The sequence below is a fragment of the Protomyctophum parallelum genome (assembly GCF_964188405.1).
Source record: "Protomyctophum parallelum genome assembly, chromosome: 4".
Lineage (NCBI taxonomy): Eukaryota > Metazoa > Chordata > Actinopteri > Myctophiformes > Myctophidae > Protomyctophum > Protomyctophum parallelum.
In genome coordinates, this window is record NC_139700.1 from 5,779,805 (window position 1) to 5,793,962 (window position 14,158).

Genomic DNA, 14,158 nt, shown 5'->3' on the forward strand with positions numbered 1-14,158 from the left:
AATGTAAGCAAGCAAATATGCTGTTGTTTTTTGTTATGCACATATCATGCCATTTTGGAAATAACGTCTTACTTCCGGGCCTGTTCTAGCCTGGGTTCCAGCCTGATTTGCTGCGTTCCAGTGAAAATGTCACTGTGCAGCGAATCAGGCTGGAAGCCAGTTGGTGTTACCCCCGGTGATACTAATTTAAGGCTCTGTTCCATTAGTGTACAGTGGTTCTCAAATGTCTTCATTTCAACGAGCCCCACAACTCTGAGAGTGTAGAAATCATAGGTAGAAATGGACCCATTTGCTCTCTCTAGGATTGATTGATTGATTGATTGATTGATTGATTGATTGATTGATTGATTGATTGATTGATTGATTGATTGACTAACAGATTGGAGAATTACAGTACATTTCAAGCACAACTCAATACAAAACTGTTATCTGTGGACGACACCATAAAGCATTACACTTGTTTACAATAGGGTCCACCATGTTCAATTCATCATAACATTTAGAGATGTACAAATATACACTTCTATATAGCCAAAAATCACATCTGTATGAAGTGAGGGGCGCTAATATATTTAAGTCTAACTCATGTTGATTTAGTTGATGTAATGGTGATGTAAAACAAACGGTGCCAACACAAACATTAAATGCCATTAACAATAAAGAGACAATATGACGTAACAACGTAACGTTACAAAATGAAGTAAGTTTTCCCTTCATTGTCAATGGCGTTTATTAAACAAACTTTGAACTAAAGACAAACATTAAACCTATATAGGTTCAAAAACAGGAAATCATCATAGAGGAGGTAAAAAGGGTGAAAAAAACATATACAAAAAGGTGGGGGATTCAGATTTTACAGAGGCCAGTTTTGAATTGCAGCCGTCCGTAGGTGCCCTTTGAGAGCACATTTGAAGGAGTCAAGGGATTTGCATGTCTTAAAGGTATATTCAGTGATTTCACTCAAAAAACCTTAGGTTTCGTTTTTGGCTGTGGGACCCAGCCTTTCGTCCAATCAGGATAGAGAGTCAAAAACGAAACCTAAGGTTTTTTGACCCCCAGGGGTTAACTGGGGACAGGGAGGAACTCCTTATATGGCCAGCACACTCTATAGTAGGGAGGATTATCACAACAAAACAAAAAAATAAGTGATATTTGAATTAAGTGAAATCACTGAATATACCTTTAATGACTGTTGGTAGGGCGTTCCACATTTTGGTGGCATAGGAGCGAAAATAATTTAGTTCCTTGTTTCTGCCGAATCTGGGTTGCACATGGTTTGTTCAACTCCCTCTGGTGTTGTGGGTGTGGACTTCGTTGACATTAAGGAAGTATTTGGTACATGGGTATCTTGGTGGTGTATCGAATCTTGTGGACCAGACCCATTGCAAGATGCTGTACTCTGTCGTCAACCCTAAGCCATTCCAGCCTATCAAAGTGCAGGGGTGAGGTGGGTTCGGGGAGTGAGGCCAAAATAGCCTGACCAGTTTGTTTTGGAAAATCTGGAGCCTTGTTTTAAGGGCCTTTGGGGTGCTGTGGTACCAAGAGGTGCATGCATAGTTGAAGAAACCTTGTACGAGTGCTCCTGTTCAAGGTGTCTTTGGTTGACTTTTTTTATTACGTTGGTGGCCATTTTATCACCGGAAAGATTTGCCTCCAGGATGGAACCTATAGGTAGGTAATTTCATCTTTTCGTGGACACTTAGGACACTAGGACACTTTGAGACTGGTGACCAGAATAGAGTGGAACTGGAAGTATGAACACCTGTGTGAAAGAGGCACGTAACTTGCCGGACGTACTAGGAAGAGTTATTTCCAAAATGGCGTAGGCCAGCTCTGTGCATAGTCCTATTTTTATTTTATTTTTAAACCCTAACTATGTGATTTATTGTTTATTACAGATCCCCATTAGCCCTACACTGATTGATTGATTGAAATATTTATTAACAGTTTGCAGAATTACAGAATAGGCCTACATTTCAAGCACAACTCAATACAACAGACTGTTAACTATGTGAGTGGACGACCCAATAAAGCATTACACTTGTTTACAAGAGGGTCCACCTTGTTCAATTCATCAAAACATTTAGAGACGTACAAATAGACACTTCTATATACTCTTCCTAACTTCCTTATAGAGCCTTTTTTTTTCCTAACTTCCTTATAGAGCCTTTTTTTTTTCTTCAATCTGAGAACCGGACCCAAACACAGCAGCGCCCCATCAGTCTGTCTTGAGGAGAGAGACTACCTTCACATTTCTCTTCCAACTCCAACACACTAGAGGGCGTAGTCGAATCTCTACACATAACAGGGTCGTCTACGTCACGTATGTTGCCGGAAGCAAATCGTGTTCGGCAGAGGAAACAGCACATGAGTTTGTTTAGGTGAGATTCACGTGTTCAGCAGCATCACTCAGAGTCTCAGAAAGAACAGAGCACTTTTATAATCTTTAGTCTCGCTAAACACATTCATCAGTACAACACAGCCATGGGTAAAAAGGGTAAGAAAGAGAATAAGATGAAAGGGGCCGAGAAGACAGCTGGCAAAATGGAGAAAAAGATTTCCAAGAGGTCTAAACGTGAAGAGGTTTGACGATGAATTAATTTATTTTAGAACACCATTGATAGTCATTCTTGTTCATGTTTTCTTTATTGTTGCACACGTGGACAGTTTTTGGACACCGCTTTAGCAAGCTGAGTTAGAAAGTTTGCTATTGCTAATGTCATTTTAGCTAAATTAAAAATGAAATTGAGCTAAATTAAACCTTAGTTGATTCCCGGAGGGACATTTGGCAGGTGTCATCGCAGCATAAAACAAACGCATGACAGAAAGGTCAAGAAGAATCAAGCCAAGATAAATACAATTTAAATAAATATAAAATGAAGAAAAAATGGATATGCATATATTCTGTCAAACTGTCACAATATATCTGCACTGTACTGTACAGTGAAAGGAAATGGGAAATGTACAGTGTATCGAATATGCACACATGCATATATGAATTTATATACATCTACGCCCAATACATTTATAAATGAAGACCAAGACAATCTACTAATGTGTGTATACCTTGACAACAATGAGCATAAATATATACAAATGTACTATAGTAGTCCATGTACAAAACTCTACAGTCCCTGCAAGATTGAGTAGTCACTCTGTATGTATAGACAGTGGCAGTGCAAATTTTTACCTGTGACCAGATTCTAGATGTCTTCTAAATCCTGTGCTCCTCAAACCTTTTCATGTCAAGGACCCCAAAGATGTTATGTAATTGGCCACCGACCCCCATCTGCAAATATACGAGTTAAAAACGTTTGCTGTGAAAGAATAATATTCAATGATTTGCACACGTTTTCGTGATTTTTCAAAAATAGCAGATCTACAATGAGTAGTGGCTACTGGCAGAAAAGACTGACCAAGTTGTGTACTGCCAAGGAGGGATGAGTTTGTTGCTGTTCATCGCAGAGGGAACGAGAATGGTTCTCTAAAATAGCATCCATCTTCCTCATCCTCCCCTCATCAACCACCTCCAGACTGTTGAACGACTTGAGAATACAATACGCCGTCAAGTCAGTCTTTACCAGTTCTAATTCCCGGGTTCCCTCCTTTCAATACATTCAAACCTTTTGCCCCTGCTTTTCTCTCGCCAGGAGGATTTGGAAGCCCTTATAGCCGAGTTCCAGAGTCTGGATGCCAAGAAGACGCAGGTGGTGGAGACCGCTTGTCCACCGCCATCCCCAAGGTACAGTGAGGGTGTAGCAGTATAAGCACACTTGGGCTTCCATGCCCGTGCCTTTATATGTTATCTGAATGTACAGTAAGCACCTGAAGAACGCTTCCGTGAGTGCTTCCATTCAGGCGTCTTCACTACAGTATGTTGGACATCTCTGGACAATAATATGACAAGAAACTCATAAAGAGATAGCCCGGAATGACCAGGTCTGTAACTCTGAGAGTGCATTTATTTTGTACATTACACACTCAGATTTAAGGGGGTCCTGGCAAATCAAACATTTGAGAACCACTAGTACTAGTGAACCCATGTGCCATAGTAGTGTTTTTTTTTTTTTTTTTTATGTTCTGTTTATTCTTTTTTTTTTTTTTACAAAATAGAAGTAAATTCAGAAATAAAAACAGAGTGACAAATACAAAAAGAAACTAAAACACACACAATAACAAAACACAAACTCCAAATCAAGACAACCAAAGAACATTCAAAGCACAACAAAACAATATATAAAAAATGAAATAAAAACTCCAATATAGTCAATATTCATAGATCATGGTCACAAACATCGTCCAGACAAGACAGGTTGGGCTGTCAGGCGACATACAGGTTCAATCGGGGGCACAAGTGTAAGGCGGTCAACATGAGATAGAAAAGGCACTCCAATTTAGTCAATATACAAAGCAGATCTCGTTCACAAACATCATCCAGGCAAGACAGGTTGGCAAGTCAGGCGACAGTTAATCAGGTTCAATCAGGTTCTATCGGGGGCACAAGTGTAAGGCGGTCAACATGAGACAGAAAAGTGCCATAGTATTGTTATTAGTAGTGTACTAGTGTATATCAGTGTCATACATATTCCGAAGACATCCTGGAGACTTCACATTAAATAATTGGGTGTTATGATAAAAATAAGAACACTTAAATGGCGTGTAAAAATGAATCTTTTGAAAGAAAATTTGCCACTGACAATGCCAAGTCATTGCCACGGACACATTTGTCTGTGTACGGACATATAGAGGACCCCTGCTTCCATTATTCTGCTAATATTTAACTATTCTGAGCTGTCACAATTTCAAATTTTAGTGGACAATCGGAAAAGCAGTGGCACCGGTATTGCAGTCGCTGTAGCGCACTGTTGTTCCTACTCTCACCCATGGCCATGAAGTGTGGGTCATGATCCCGATACAAGCGGGCAAAATGAGTTTCTCAGACGTGTGGCTGGCATCTCCCTTAGAGAGAGGCTTCAGTGACATGTGAGAGACTAAGAGGAGCAAGCTTAGGTGGTTCCGTCATCTAGTAAGGATGCCCGAACTAGTTTGGGCCTGGACCATAACATTTCTCTTTTGGTGTCTCCAGCTAAAAAGTTTGGGAAAACCACTGTGCTATACCGTTTAGCTTGATGTGAAACAAACACCCGTCGTGTTGTATGTTTTCAGACAAATAAAACATACCATACCATATATTTGTTTTATGACACATTGTCTTTGTTCAGAAAGAAATAACTCAGTTAATCTCTGTGTTTTGGTACCTAACACAGGCTGAATGCCTCTCTCTCTCCCCATCCTGAGAAAGATGAACTCATCCTGTTTGGAGGAGAGTTTTTCAATGGAAAGAAGGTAGACTTCACTAATGTATATTATTATTATTATTATTAACCCATTTTTATCTGAGATCAGATTCTAAAAATGTCTTCTACATCCTGACAGTTTTCTGAAAAAGCTATGTTTCTATGTCAGTCGTTCTTCAATTAAAAAAATAGCAGACCGCGCTATGAGCTATTTTTCAATAGCTAAAGCATAACATAATGCTAATACCAAAAGGGGTTCCCGCCCCAAAATGGTGGATTTTTGGACAAAAAGATGTCATTATTACGTCACAGCATGTATGTTTATGTACCTGTAGTTTGTCAATCTTTTAACTTTTGTCTGAAGAAGAGCCTTGTGCTCGAAACGTCACAGATAGTTTTGGTGCAGTAACAAAATAATCTGTCGCATTGGAGCCGTCGGTGTGCGAGCGTTTTATTTTGTGATTCTACTGTTCTACTAACTAACCCATCTAAACGGGTTAAACCAACATTTCTACTTGCACACTTTTTACTTACTAAAATTAAAAATACTAAAAATACTAATCACCATATAGTGGCCAAAATATACGGTTTAATCACAACAAGTTGTTTTTTGTGAGTCATTTGGGGCCTGCTGTTAGCCATACATATGCAGCATCAGCAGCAGCACATAATATCTTTTCTTAATGTCATGTGTCACTCTTGTACTATCTGCGTGAATAACACAATGCAAAAAAACATTTGATTGAAACAAAGTGTCTATCCTTCACAGACGTATTTGTACAACGATCTGTTTTTCTACAACATCAAGAAGGACACCTGGGTGAAGTCAGACATCCCCAACCCTCCTCCACCGCGCTGTGCTCACCAGGTAAACAAACCACAGGGCTTTTCAAACCTCTCACTGACACAGACAGACAGTTTATAGACCATACAAGATGCACCGCTTCTTACATTTTCTGAATCGTGAAAATGTTCTAAATCAATTGGCAGCAAACAGCCCATTTGTATTTGTCTTTACTGCACAAATTGAATGGAAGGAAATTAATATATTATCAATATGAACCACTACAAAATTCATCCTTATTTTTTACCACAAGGTGGCAGATAATACGCTGCAAAAACCTTATCTCTTATCAATGGTTGTCAAACTATTTCATGTTATGGACCCCAAAACTTTCATGTCATTGGCCGCCAACGACCCCCATCTGAAAATATCCAGGGACACCCCCGTGTGCAAAGATTTGTACACGGGGGTGTCATGATAAAAAAAAGCAGATCTACAAGCACGTACTGTAGCACGGCACTCAGCGCTACGAGCTTGCGGATCTGCTATTTTTCCATAGCTAAAGCATAAAATAACGGTTAATGTCGTGAAAAAAAAACACCGAAGTGACACAGATGCATTCCAAGTCTTAATGGGGTAAAACGTCCTCTTCTTGTTTGGCTGTGCAGGCCGTGGTGGTCCCCCAGGGTGGAGGTCAGCTGTGGGTGTGCGGGGGAGAGTTTGCGTCTCCGGACGGCGAACAGTTCTACCACTACAAGGACCTGTGGGTGTTGCACCTGGCTACGAGCACATGGGAAAACATCAAGTACGTACAGTATGCAGATGGATGGTCTTCTCGACAGCGAGTACATTTACTGTACCCTTTTATTTCACCATATTTCTAAATCAGTGATGGAGAGTTGGCAACCAAATGGACTATTATTTGATCTTTAAAGGTTTCATGACATTCATTTTCATTTATTTAAAAATTTCAGACTAATGAATGTTCAGGGGGGTTTTTTTGGGTGCAATTGAGCTTACAAAAAACTTTTTTTTAGTGTCACGATCTCTTTAACTCTTAACATTTTACTCTCTTAACCTTGATATGAAAAGGGTTGAAAGAAAGAAAACCACATTTCTAAATGAATACAAGCGACTCTTGTTGCTGTTCTGTCCAGGGTGCCAGGGGGTCCCTCAGGGAGGAGTGGACACAGGATGGTGCTCAGCAAGAGACAGCTTCTGCTGTTTGGAGGCTTCCATGAGAGTACCAGGTAGGAAGAGGGTTAGGGGCCGTGTCACCATTTACACATGTTTGTCACGTCTGCATGCTTGTGATCTGATCTGGGTACTGATACAGTACACACTACACACACACACACGCGCGCGCGCACACTAGACATGTAACGATATATCGATATTAATCCCGACGATCTGAATCGATTCATTGAAAAACGATAAAAAAAAGAAAAACTTTTAAAAATATGTTTTTTTTTTTATATATCGTGAAAAATCGTATTGTAAACCTCATATCGTGATACGAATCGTATCGTGAGTTGAGTGAATCGTTACATGCCTAGCGCACACACAACCTTCACATGCACTTCACACAGGAATGGTTTGCAAATCGGAAAGTAATATTTGAAAATATTGGTTCCTCTTCGTCTCTTTCACAAAATGATAAAAGTCTCTACTAATATAGGTGTTCTTCTCCTATAGGGATTTCATCTACTACAACGACCTCCATGCGTTCTCTCTGGACACGTTCTCCTGGTCCCGCCTCTCTCCCTCGGGCACCGGCCCGTCGCCCCGCTCCGCCTGCCAGATGACCTCCACGCCCGAGTCCAACGGCGTCATCATCTACGGAGGATACTCAAAAGCGGTGCGTGTGTGACTGTGTGTGGCGCCCAACCCCTCTCTCGCGCTCTCTCTCTCTCTCTCTCTCTCTGTCCTGCTGTGTCACAGTGATAGGAAGTCAAAGCAATCAAATAGGTAGGAGCGCACCAAGTTTAGGGAGGTGCTAGCCTGAGCTAACGCTAGACATTTCTGGCCTAGATGGGAGGGTCGCGGCTCAGAAAAACGCGCACCATGATTGGATCTCATCGATCTGTCCGTCACCGCCGGCCCCTCCTCTCCCCCCTAGTGCAGCGCTACGTCACATCATTTGGAGCGACGCCCACCCGGAAGGGTTGACTCCCACTTTTAGACCAGAGCGGCCAATGCGTTCCTCCAGGCTTTCAATTTTTGCACCAACAAAGTGAAAGCCTGGTACCGAGGCTAGGGAGGTGCTGACCACGGGAGAGATCAGTTTCTAAAAATGTCGTCTAAATCCTGACGGTTTTCTGACAAAAAGCTATGTCGTTTTCGGTTTTCAAAAATAGCAGACCTACAAGCTCGTAGAGTGGCGCGCTATGAGCTTGTAGATCTGCTATTTTTCAATAGCTAAAGCATAGCATAATGCTAACACCAAAAGGGGTTCCCGCCCAAAAATGGGTTAAAAAGGAAAGGAGAGGTCGCACAAACTCGTAGTCCCGATGCCAAAAAAACGCTTTATTTTACCAACGTTTCGACAAACGGGTTGTCTTCTTCAGGCTATGAAAGTTATAGAATGTAACATAAGGACAATTTTGAGGTATTTGTACTTTACTTGAGTATTTCCAATTTCTCAGAGGCAATTATTTGAAAACTCTAGTTACTTTGTAGATTTTGATTCATATTAATGAATCACTATTATCTGCATTTTGACGACAATACGTTTGTAGTACATTTTGAATTCCAGACTTTTACGGCGGAGTATATATTTCTACATTGCATTATTGAAACCTTTTACTTAACCCATTCTGACCGGGCACCCATTTTGGTGTTGGCATCATGTTATGCTTTAGCTATTGAAAAATAGCAGATCTACAAGCTCGTATCGCGCCACCGAGTGGCGCGATACGAGCTTGTAGGTCTGCTATTTTTTGAAAAATCGAAGAACGACTGACATTTTTTAGAATCTGATCTCAGGTCAGAATGGGTTAATCAGACCCAGTGTGTGTCCAGCGGAAACCTCGTATGAATCTGATCTCAGGTCAGAATGGGTTAAGTAAAACATGTGAGTACTTTCCCCTCTACTGTGCTGTGACGTCTGTAATAACTGTGTGTGTTTGTGGGGCTGTGCAGAGAGCTAAGAAGGACGTGGAGAAAGGGACCATCCACTCCGACATGTTCCTTCTGAAGAGAGAGGAGAGGGACGGCCAAGGTAGGCAATACTCACCAATCCTTATTAACCCGAGTGGACCTGATTCTGCAAATGTCTTGTAATTCCTCACAGTTTTCATGTCAAGGATCCCCACATTTATATAGTTGGCTCTGCCAAAACCCAAAGCGCATCTCAAATCCCGTGGCTCAGCGGTCCATCCAGGCACCTTGGCTGGTAATCCAGTCCTGGCAGTGTGCCGATCCCAACGGCCTTTACTGCATGTCCCCCCCCCCCCCATCTCTCTCTCTCCCCATTTCCTGTCAGCCTACTGTCTGTCCCTCCATAAAAAATATAAAATGAAGGCGAAAGCCACAAAAATCCAGGCTGCCACACAGAAAATTATTTATTAGAGAGAGGGGGATTCTTTCTTTCAATCATTTTATTTTTCCTTTTTTGCACAAACTTACATATATCAGTACACATATACATAGACTGACTATAACACTGACATACCTACATACATACATCCATACATCATCTTCTTCTTACTACTTATTCATGTAGTCTTCGAAATCACAAAACCTTTGTACTTAACAGGAATGAATGGTTCCTTCATTTGCAAAACCTCTTTATAATATTTCTGCGTATTCTCCTCTCCATGTATTCCACAACTGGGCCCCAAACGAAGACAAATCCATCCATGTCTCCTTGGAGAACATGTGTGAGCCGTTCTAGTGGGAACATGGATTCTTATGCAAGGCAGTGCACTGTATATACAGTACATCAGGCTTAACCCATTTTGGGCGGGCACCCATTTTGGTGTTTTAAACATTATGTTATAATTTAGCTATTGAAAAATAGCAGATCTACAAGCTCATAGCGCGCCACCGAGTGGCGCGCTACGAGCTTGTAGGTCTGCTATTTATGAAAAATCGTGAAAATGTGCCTAAAATTTGGAATATATCTTTTCAGAACAAACGTTTTTAACTCAAATCTTTGCTTCTGGGGAGGGTCCCTGGAACAACATACTTTCAGATGGGGGTCGGTGGCCAATTACATATAATTTTCGGGGTCCTTGACATGAAATATTGAGTGATATAGGCCTAGAAACATAGGTATTTCAGAAAACTGTCAGGATTTCGAAGACATTCTTTTCAGGCCTGAATGGTTTAAATGCAAACCAACATGCACTGAACGTCATGTCGTGTGTCTTGTCTATCCCTCTGGCCCCCCAGAGAAGTGGTCGTGGTCCAGGGTGAATCCCCAGGGCAACAAGCCCAATCCTCGCTCCAGCTTCTCCCTGGCGGTGGGCGCGGGGGGACGGGCGGTGCTGTTTGGTGGGGTCTGCGACGAGGAGGACGAGGAGACCCTGGAGGGAGACTTCTACAACGACCTGTACCTGTACGACATGGCGAAGAACCGCTGGTTCCCCGGTCAACTCAGGGTACTATTTAATGAATATGTATTATGTACTTTTATTATGTAAAAAAAAATGCATCCATGGTTTCTAATATTCGTATACGACATTTTTCCTGCCACAATTTTGATTTGTCTATACACTAGGGCTGGGTGCAATAACCGCAATACCGCCATACCGCCGGTATGTAACGCATACCGCGGTATCGGGTTCATTACCGCGGTAAAAAAAAAAAAAAAGATGTTTTTTTTTTTTTTTTTTTTTTTTTTATGAAATGAAAAGTGTATCATAATAAACAGTGACGCTCAGTCAGTCTAATCATGCCAGCAACACAACAACACCAGAGGGAGTTCAAAAAACCATGTGCAACCCAGATTCGGCACAAACAAGGATTGATTGATTGATTGATTGATTAAAATATTTATTAACAGTTTGCAGAATTACACTACATTTCAAGCACAACTCAATACAAAGACTGTTAACTGTGAGTGGACACTTGTTTACCAGAGGGTCCACCTAAATTAATTTCACTCCTATGCCACAAAAATGTGGAACGCCCTACCAACTGTCATTAAGATGTAAATCCCTTGACTCCACCCACCCCTTTCCCCCCCTCACTGTATACGTTTTCCCCCTTTTTACCTCCTTTATGATGATTTCCTGTTTTTGGCTTTATAGAAGTGCATAGTGTACAAAATTATATGATGAATTGAAAATGGTGAACCCTCTTGTAAACAAGTGTAATGCTTTATGGCAGGGGTATTCAATTAGATTAGACGATGTGTCTACTGTGTGTCTGTCCAGGGGAACAAGACGGGGAAGAAGAAGAGTCGTCGGGGAAAGAAAGGCGTGACGGAGGGCGAGGGCCTGGGGGGGGAGGAGGGGGGGGAGGCGTCCAGTGCTCCTCAGGGACCCTACGAGGTCATCAAGGAGATCGTGGCGGAGGACGGGACCGTGATGACCATCACGGAAGTGATTCCCGGAACACAGGTGGTCGAGGAGGACGAGGAAGAGGAAGAGGACGACGATGAAAGTTGGTTCTCATTACATTTTTGCCTCTCCTATTAATGTCATTTACAAGTAAAACGAACACATAAAGGAACACATAAAACATGTTTTGCTGAACAGTTTTTAAAGGATAATTGGACCAAATCACATTTGACTGAGTAGCGAAGTGATAAAACAAACGGAATGCAGCGAATCAGTCTTGAAACCAGGCACCAGGCTAGGGTTTGTCGTTGTCGTTAATGGCTCCACACCTCCCTCCCCGTTCCCCTCAGGTTCGGCCCCCCTGGTGGAGCCCTGCCCGAGGTCCAGCGCCATGGCGGCGGTGCGCTCGGGCAAGCTGTTTGTGTATGGCGGAATGTTTGAGGTCGGAGATCGCATGTTCACCCTGAACGACTTCTACTGCCTCGACCTCCACAAGATGGACAAGTGGGAGGTTCTGGTCGAGATGGACCCCAGTGAGTACCGCACACACACACACACACACACACACACACACACACACTCATTCGCATGCACGCACGCACGCACGCGCACGATGGTGATGGACCTTTGTCTCTCAACAGAGACACAGGAATGGCTGGGAGAGTCTGACTCAGAGGGCGATGAAGAGGAGGAGGAGGAGGGGGAGGAGGAGGCGGCGGGGGGGGAGGAGGCGGCAGGAGGAGGAGACGAAGAGGAGGAGGAGGAATCTGAAGAGGAGAGCGACGACGGGGAAGGTACTAGAGTTTTCCATCTTTGTTTTTCCCAATTTATTTTCTCTGGTGATGAAATGACGATAGAACAGAGGGGGCAGAGCAAGAGGCATCTGTAATAAACAGGGGTGCACATAACTGGTGTGCCAGCGCGCAGCATGCGTGGCAGATCAAAGGCATGGAGGCGCATTTGGGTACCAAGAGAATCCTGATGCAACATTCCGGTGCATTGGCATTGGAAGAAGCAAGCAAGCCGAGATCTGGTGTCACATACTACAAATGTCTATCTATGTCCTGTGTAAATACAAGACCCCACGTGGATTAAACACAAGCTTTTAAGCCAAAGTTCATATATTTACGATGTGAAAACCATGCATCTGTCACGTAAAACAATGTACACATTTTGGAATTACGTTAAACATGGAACCTCCACTGCTTTAGGTGAGGAATTCGAGGCTCTGCTAAGTTCAGGTTCTTGTGCAATCTCATGCTGGCTAAAGTAAAGTTGTGGTAGAGTAGAGACGTCCGCAGCAGCAGTTAGATCAGGGGTTCTCAACGTTTTTGGATGGGGACCCCCAAAAATGCTTTGGCCATGTCTCGCGACCCCCGCCACTCCCCCCTCCTCCCCACCACCATAGGGTTAGTTTATGTGTACTATATAAAATCTAAATTTCCATTTTCCAGCCATTCAGTTGCAAAAAAAAAAAAAAACTTTATTTTTTTTGGGGGGACCCCCCGAGGGGTCGCGAGCCCCAGGTTGAGAACCCCTTCAGAACCCATTCTGACCGGGCACCCATTTTGGTGTCAGCATCATGTTATGCTTTAGCTATTTAAAAATAGCAGATCTACAAGCTCATATCGCGCCACCGAGTGGCGCGATATGAGCTTGTAGGTCTGCTATTTTTGAAAAATCGAAGAGCGACTGACATTTTTAGAATCTGATCTCAGGTCAGAATGGGTTCATCAGGACCAGTGTGTGTCCGGCGGAAACCTCGTATGAATCTGATCTCAGGTCAGAATGGGTTAACTGTCATGGGCGATATTGCAGTTGTGTAAAACGCATGTCTTTCTGCCTACCACATGTTCTGTGTGTTCTTCATGGTTGATGTTCTGTGTCATTGATGGGTCCATTTGCATACCCCGTGTGTCTCCAGATGACACCGTGCATCCTCCCGCCCAGGACGGGGAAGCGCTGGCGGACTACCAGACCCGTACGGAACAGTACTGGACGGGGCTGGCCCGCGCCAACATGGGCCCCGACGGAAAGGACAAGAAAGTGGCCAAAGTTGGACTTGCTATGGCTAAAGTCTTCTATGAAAGACCCAGTAGTGTGATATGAATGGCGAGTAAATCGGACATGGTTGTGTGTCAGTGTTGTGTGTGCGTGTGTGTGTGTGTGTGTGTGTGTGTGTGTGTGTGTGTGTGTGTGTGTGTGTGTGTGTGTGTGTGTGTGTGTGTGTGTGTGTGTGTGTGTGTGTGTGTGTGTGTGTGTGTGTGTGTGTGTGTGTGTGTGTGTGTGTGTGTGTGTGTGTGTGTGTGTGTGTGTGTGTGTGTGTGTGTATTGTTTATAATGGATTTGGCTTTGTTTTAATAAAAGCTCATTGGTCTAAAAGTCCAAAAGATTGACAGTATCAAACACTGTACAGTGCCAAAAAGATGGAAGAAGAAGGAACACCCAGGGGTAAAGCCTCCTGCCCAGTAGCCACCACCACGGAGAGTACCTTGGCCAGGTGTGTTCAGTTCAAACACACGGCTGGCCTCGTTAGGAGAGAGGGCCATCTTGTTGTTGGAGACTACACA

General features: G+C 43.0%; 1 protein-coding gene across 1 annotated transcript; it reads left to right on the plus strand.

Annotated features, from left to right (window-relative positions):
* Positions 1–2,394: 2,394 nt before the first annotated feature.
* On the plus strand, positions 2,395–13,721 carry klhdc4 (kelch domain containing 4). Its single transcript, XM_083763857.1, has 13 exons — positions 2,395–2,583; positions 3,651–3,742; positions 5,268–5,346; positions 6,067–6,165; positions 6,750–6,886; positions 7,239–7,331; positions 7,777–7,939; positions 9,223–9,301; positions 10,477–10,685; positions 11,463–11,691; positions 11,939–12,121; positions 12,230–12,382; positions 13,513–13,721. The coding sequence occupies exons 1-13, from the start codon at positions 2,485–2,487 to the stop codon at positions 13,695–13,697; spliced, it is 1,800 nt and encodes a 599-aa protein (XP_083619983.1). The 5' UTR covers positions 2,395–2,484; the 3' UTR covers positions 13,698–13,721.
* The last annotated feature ends 437 nt before the right edge of the window (positions 13,722–14,158 follow it).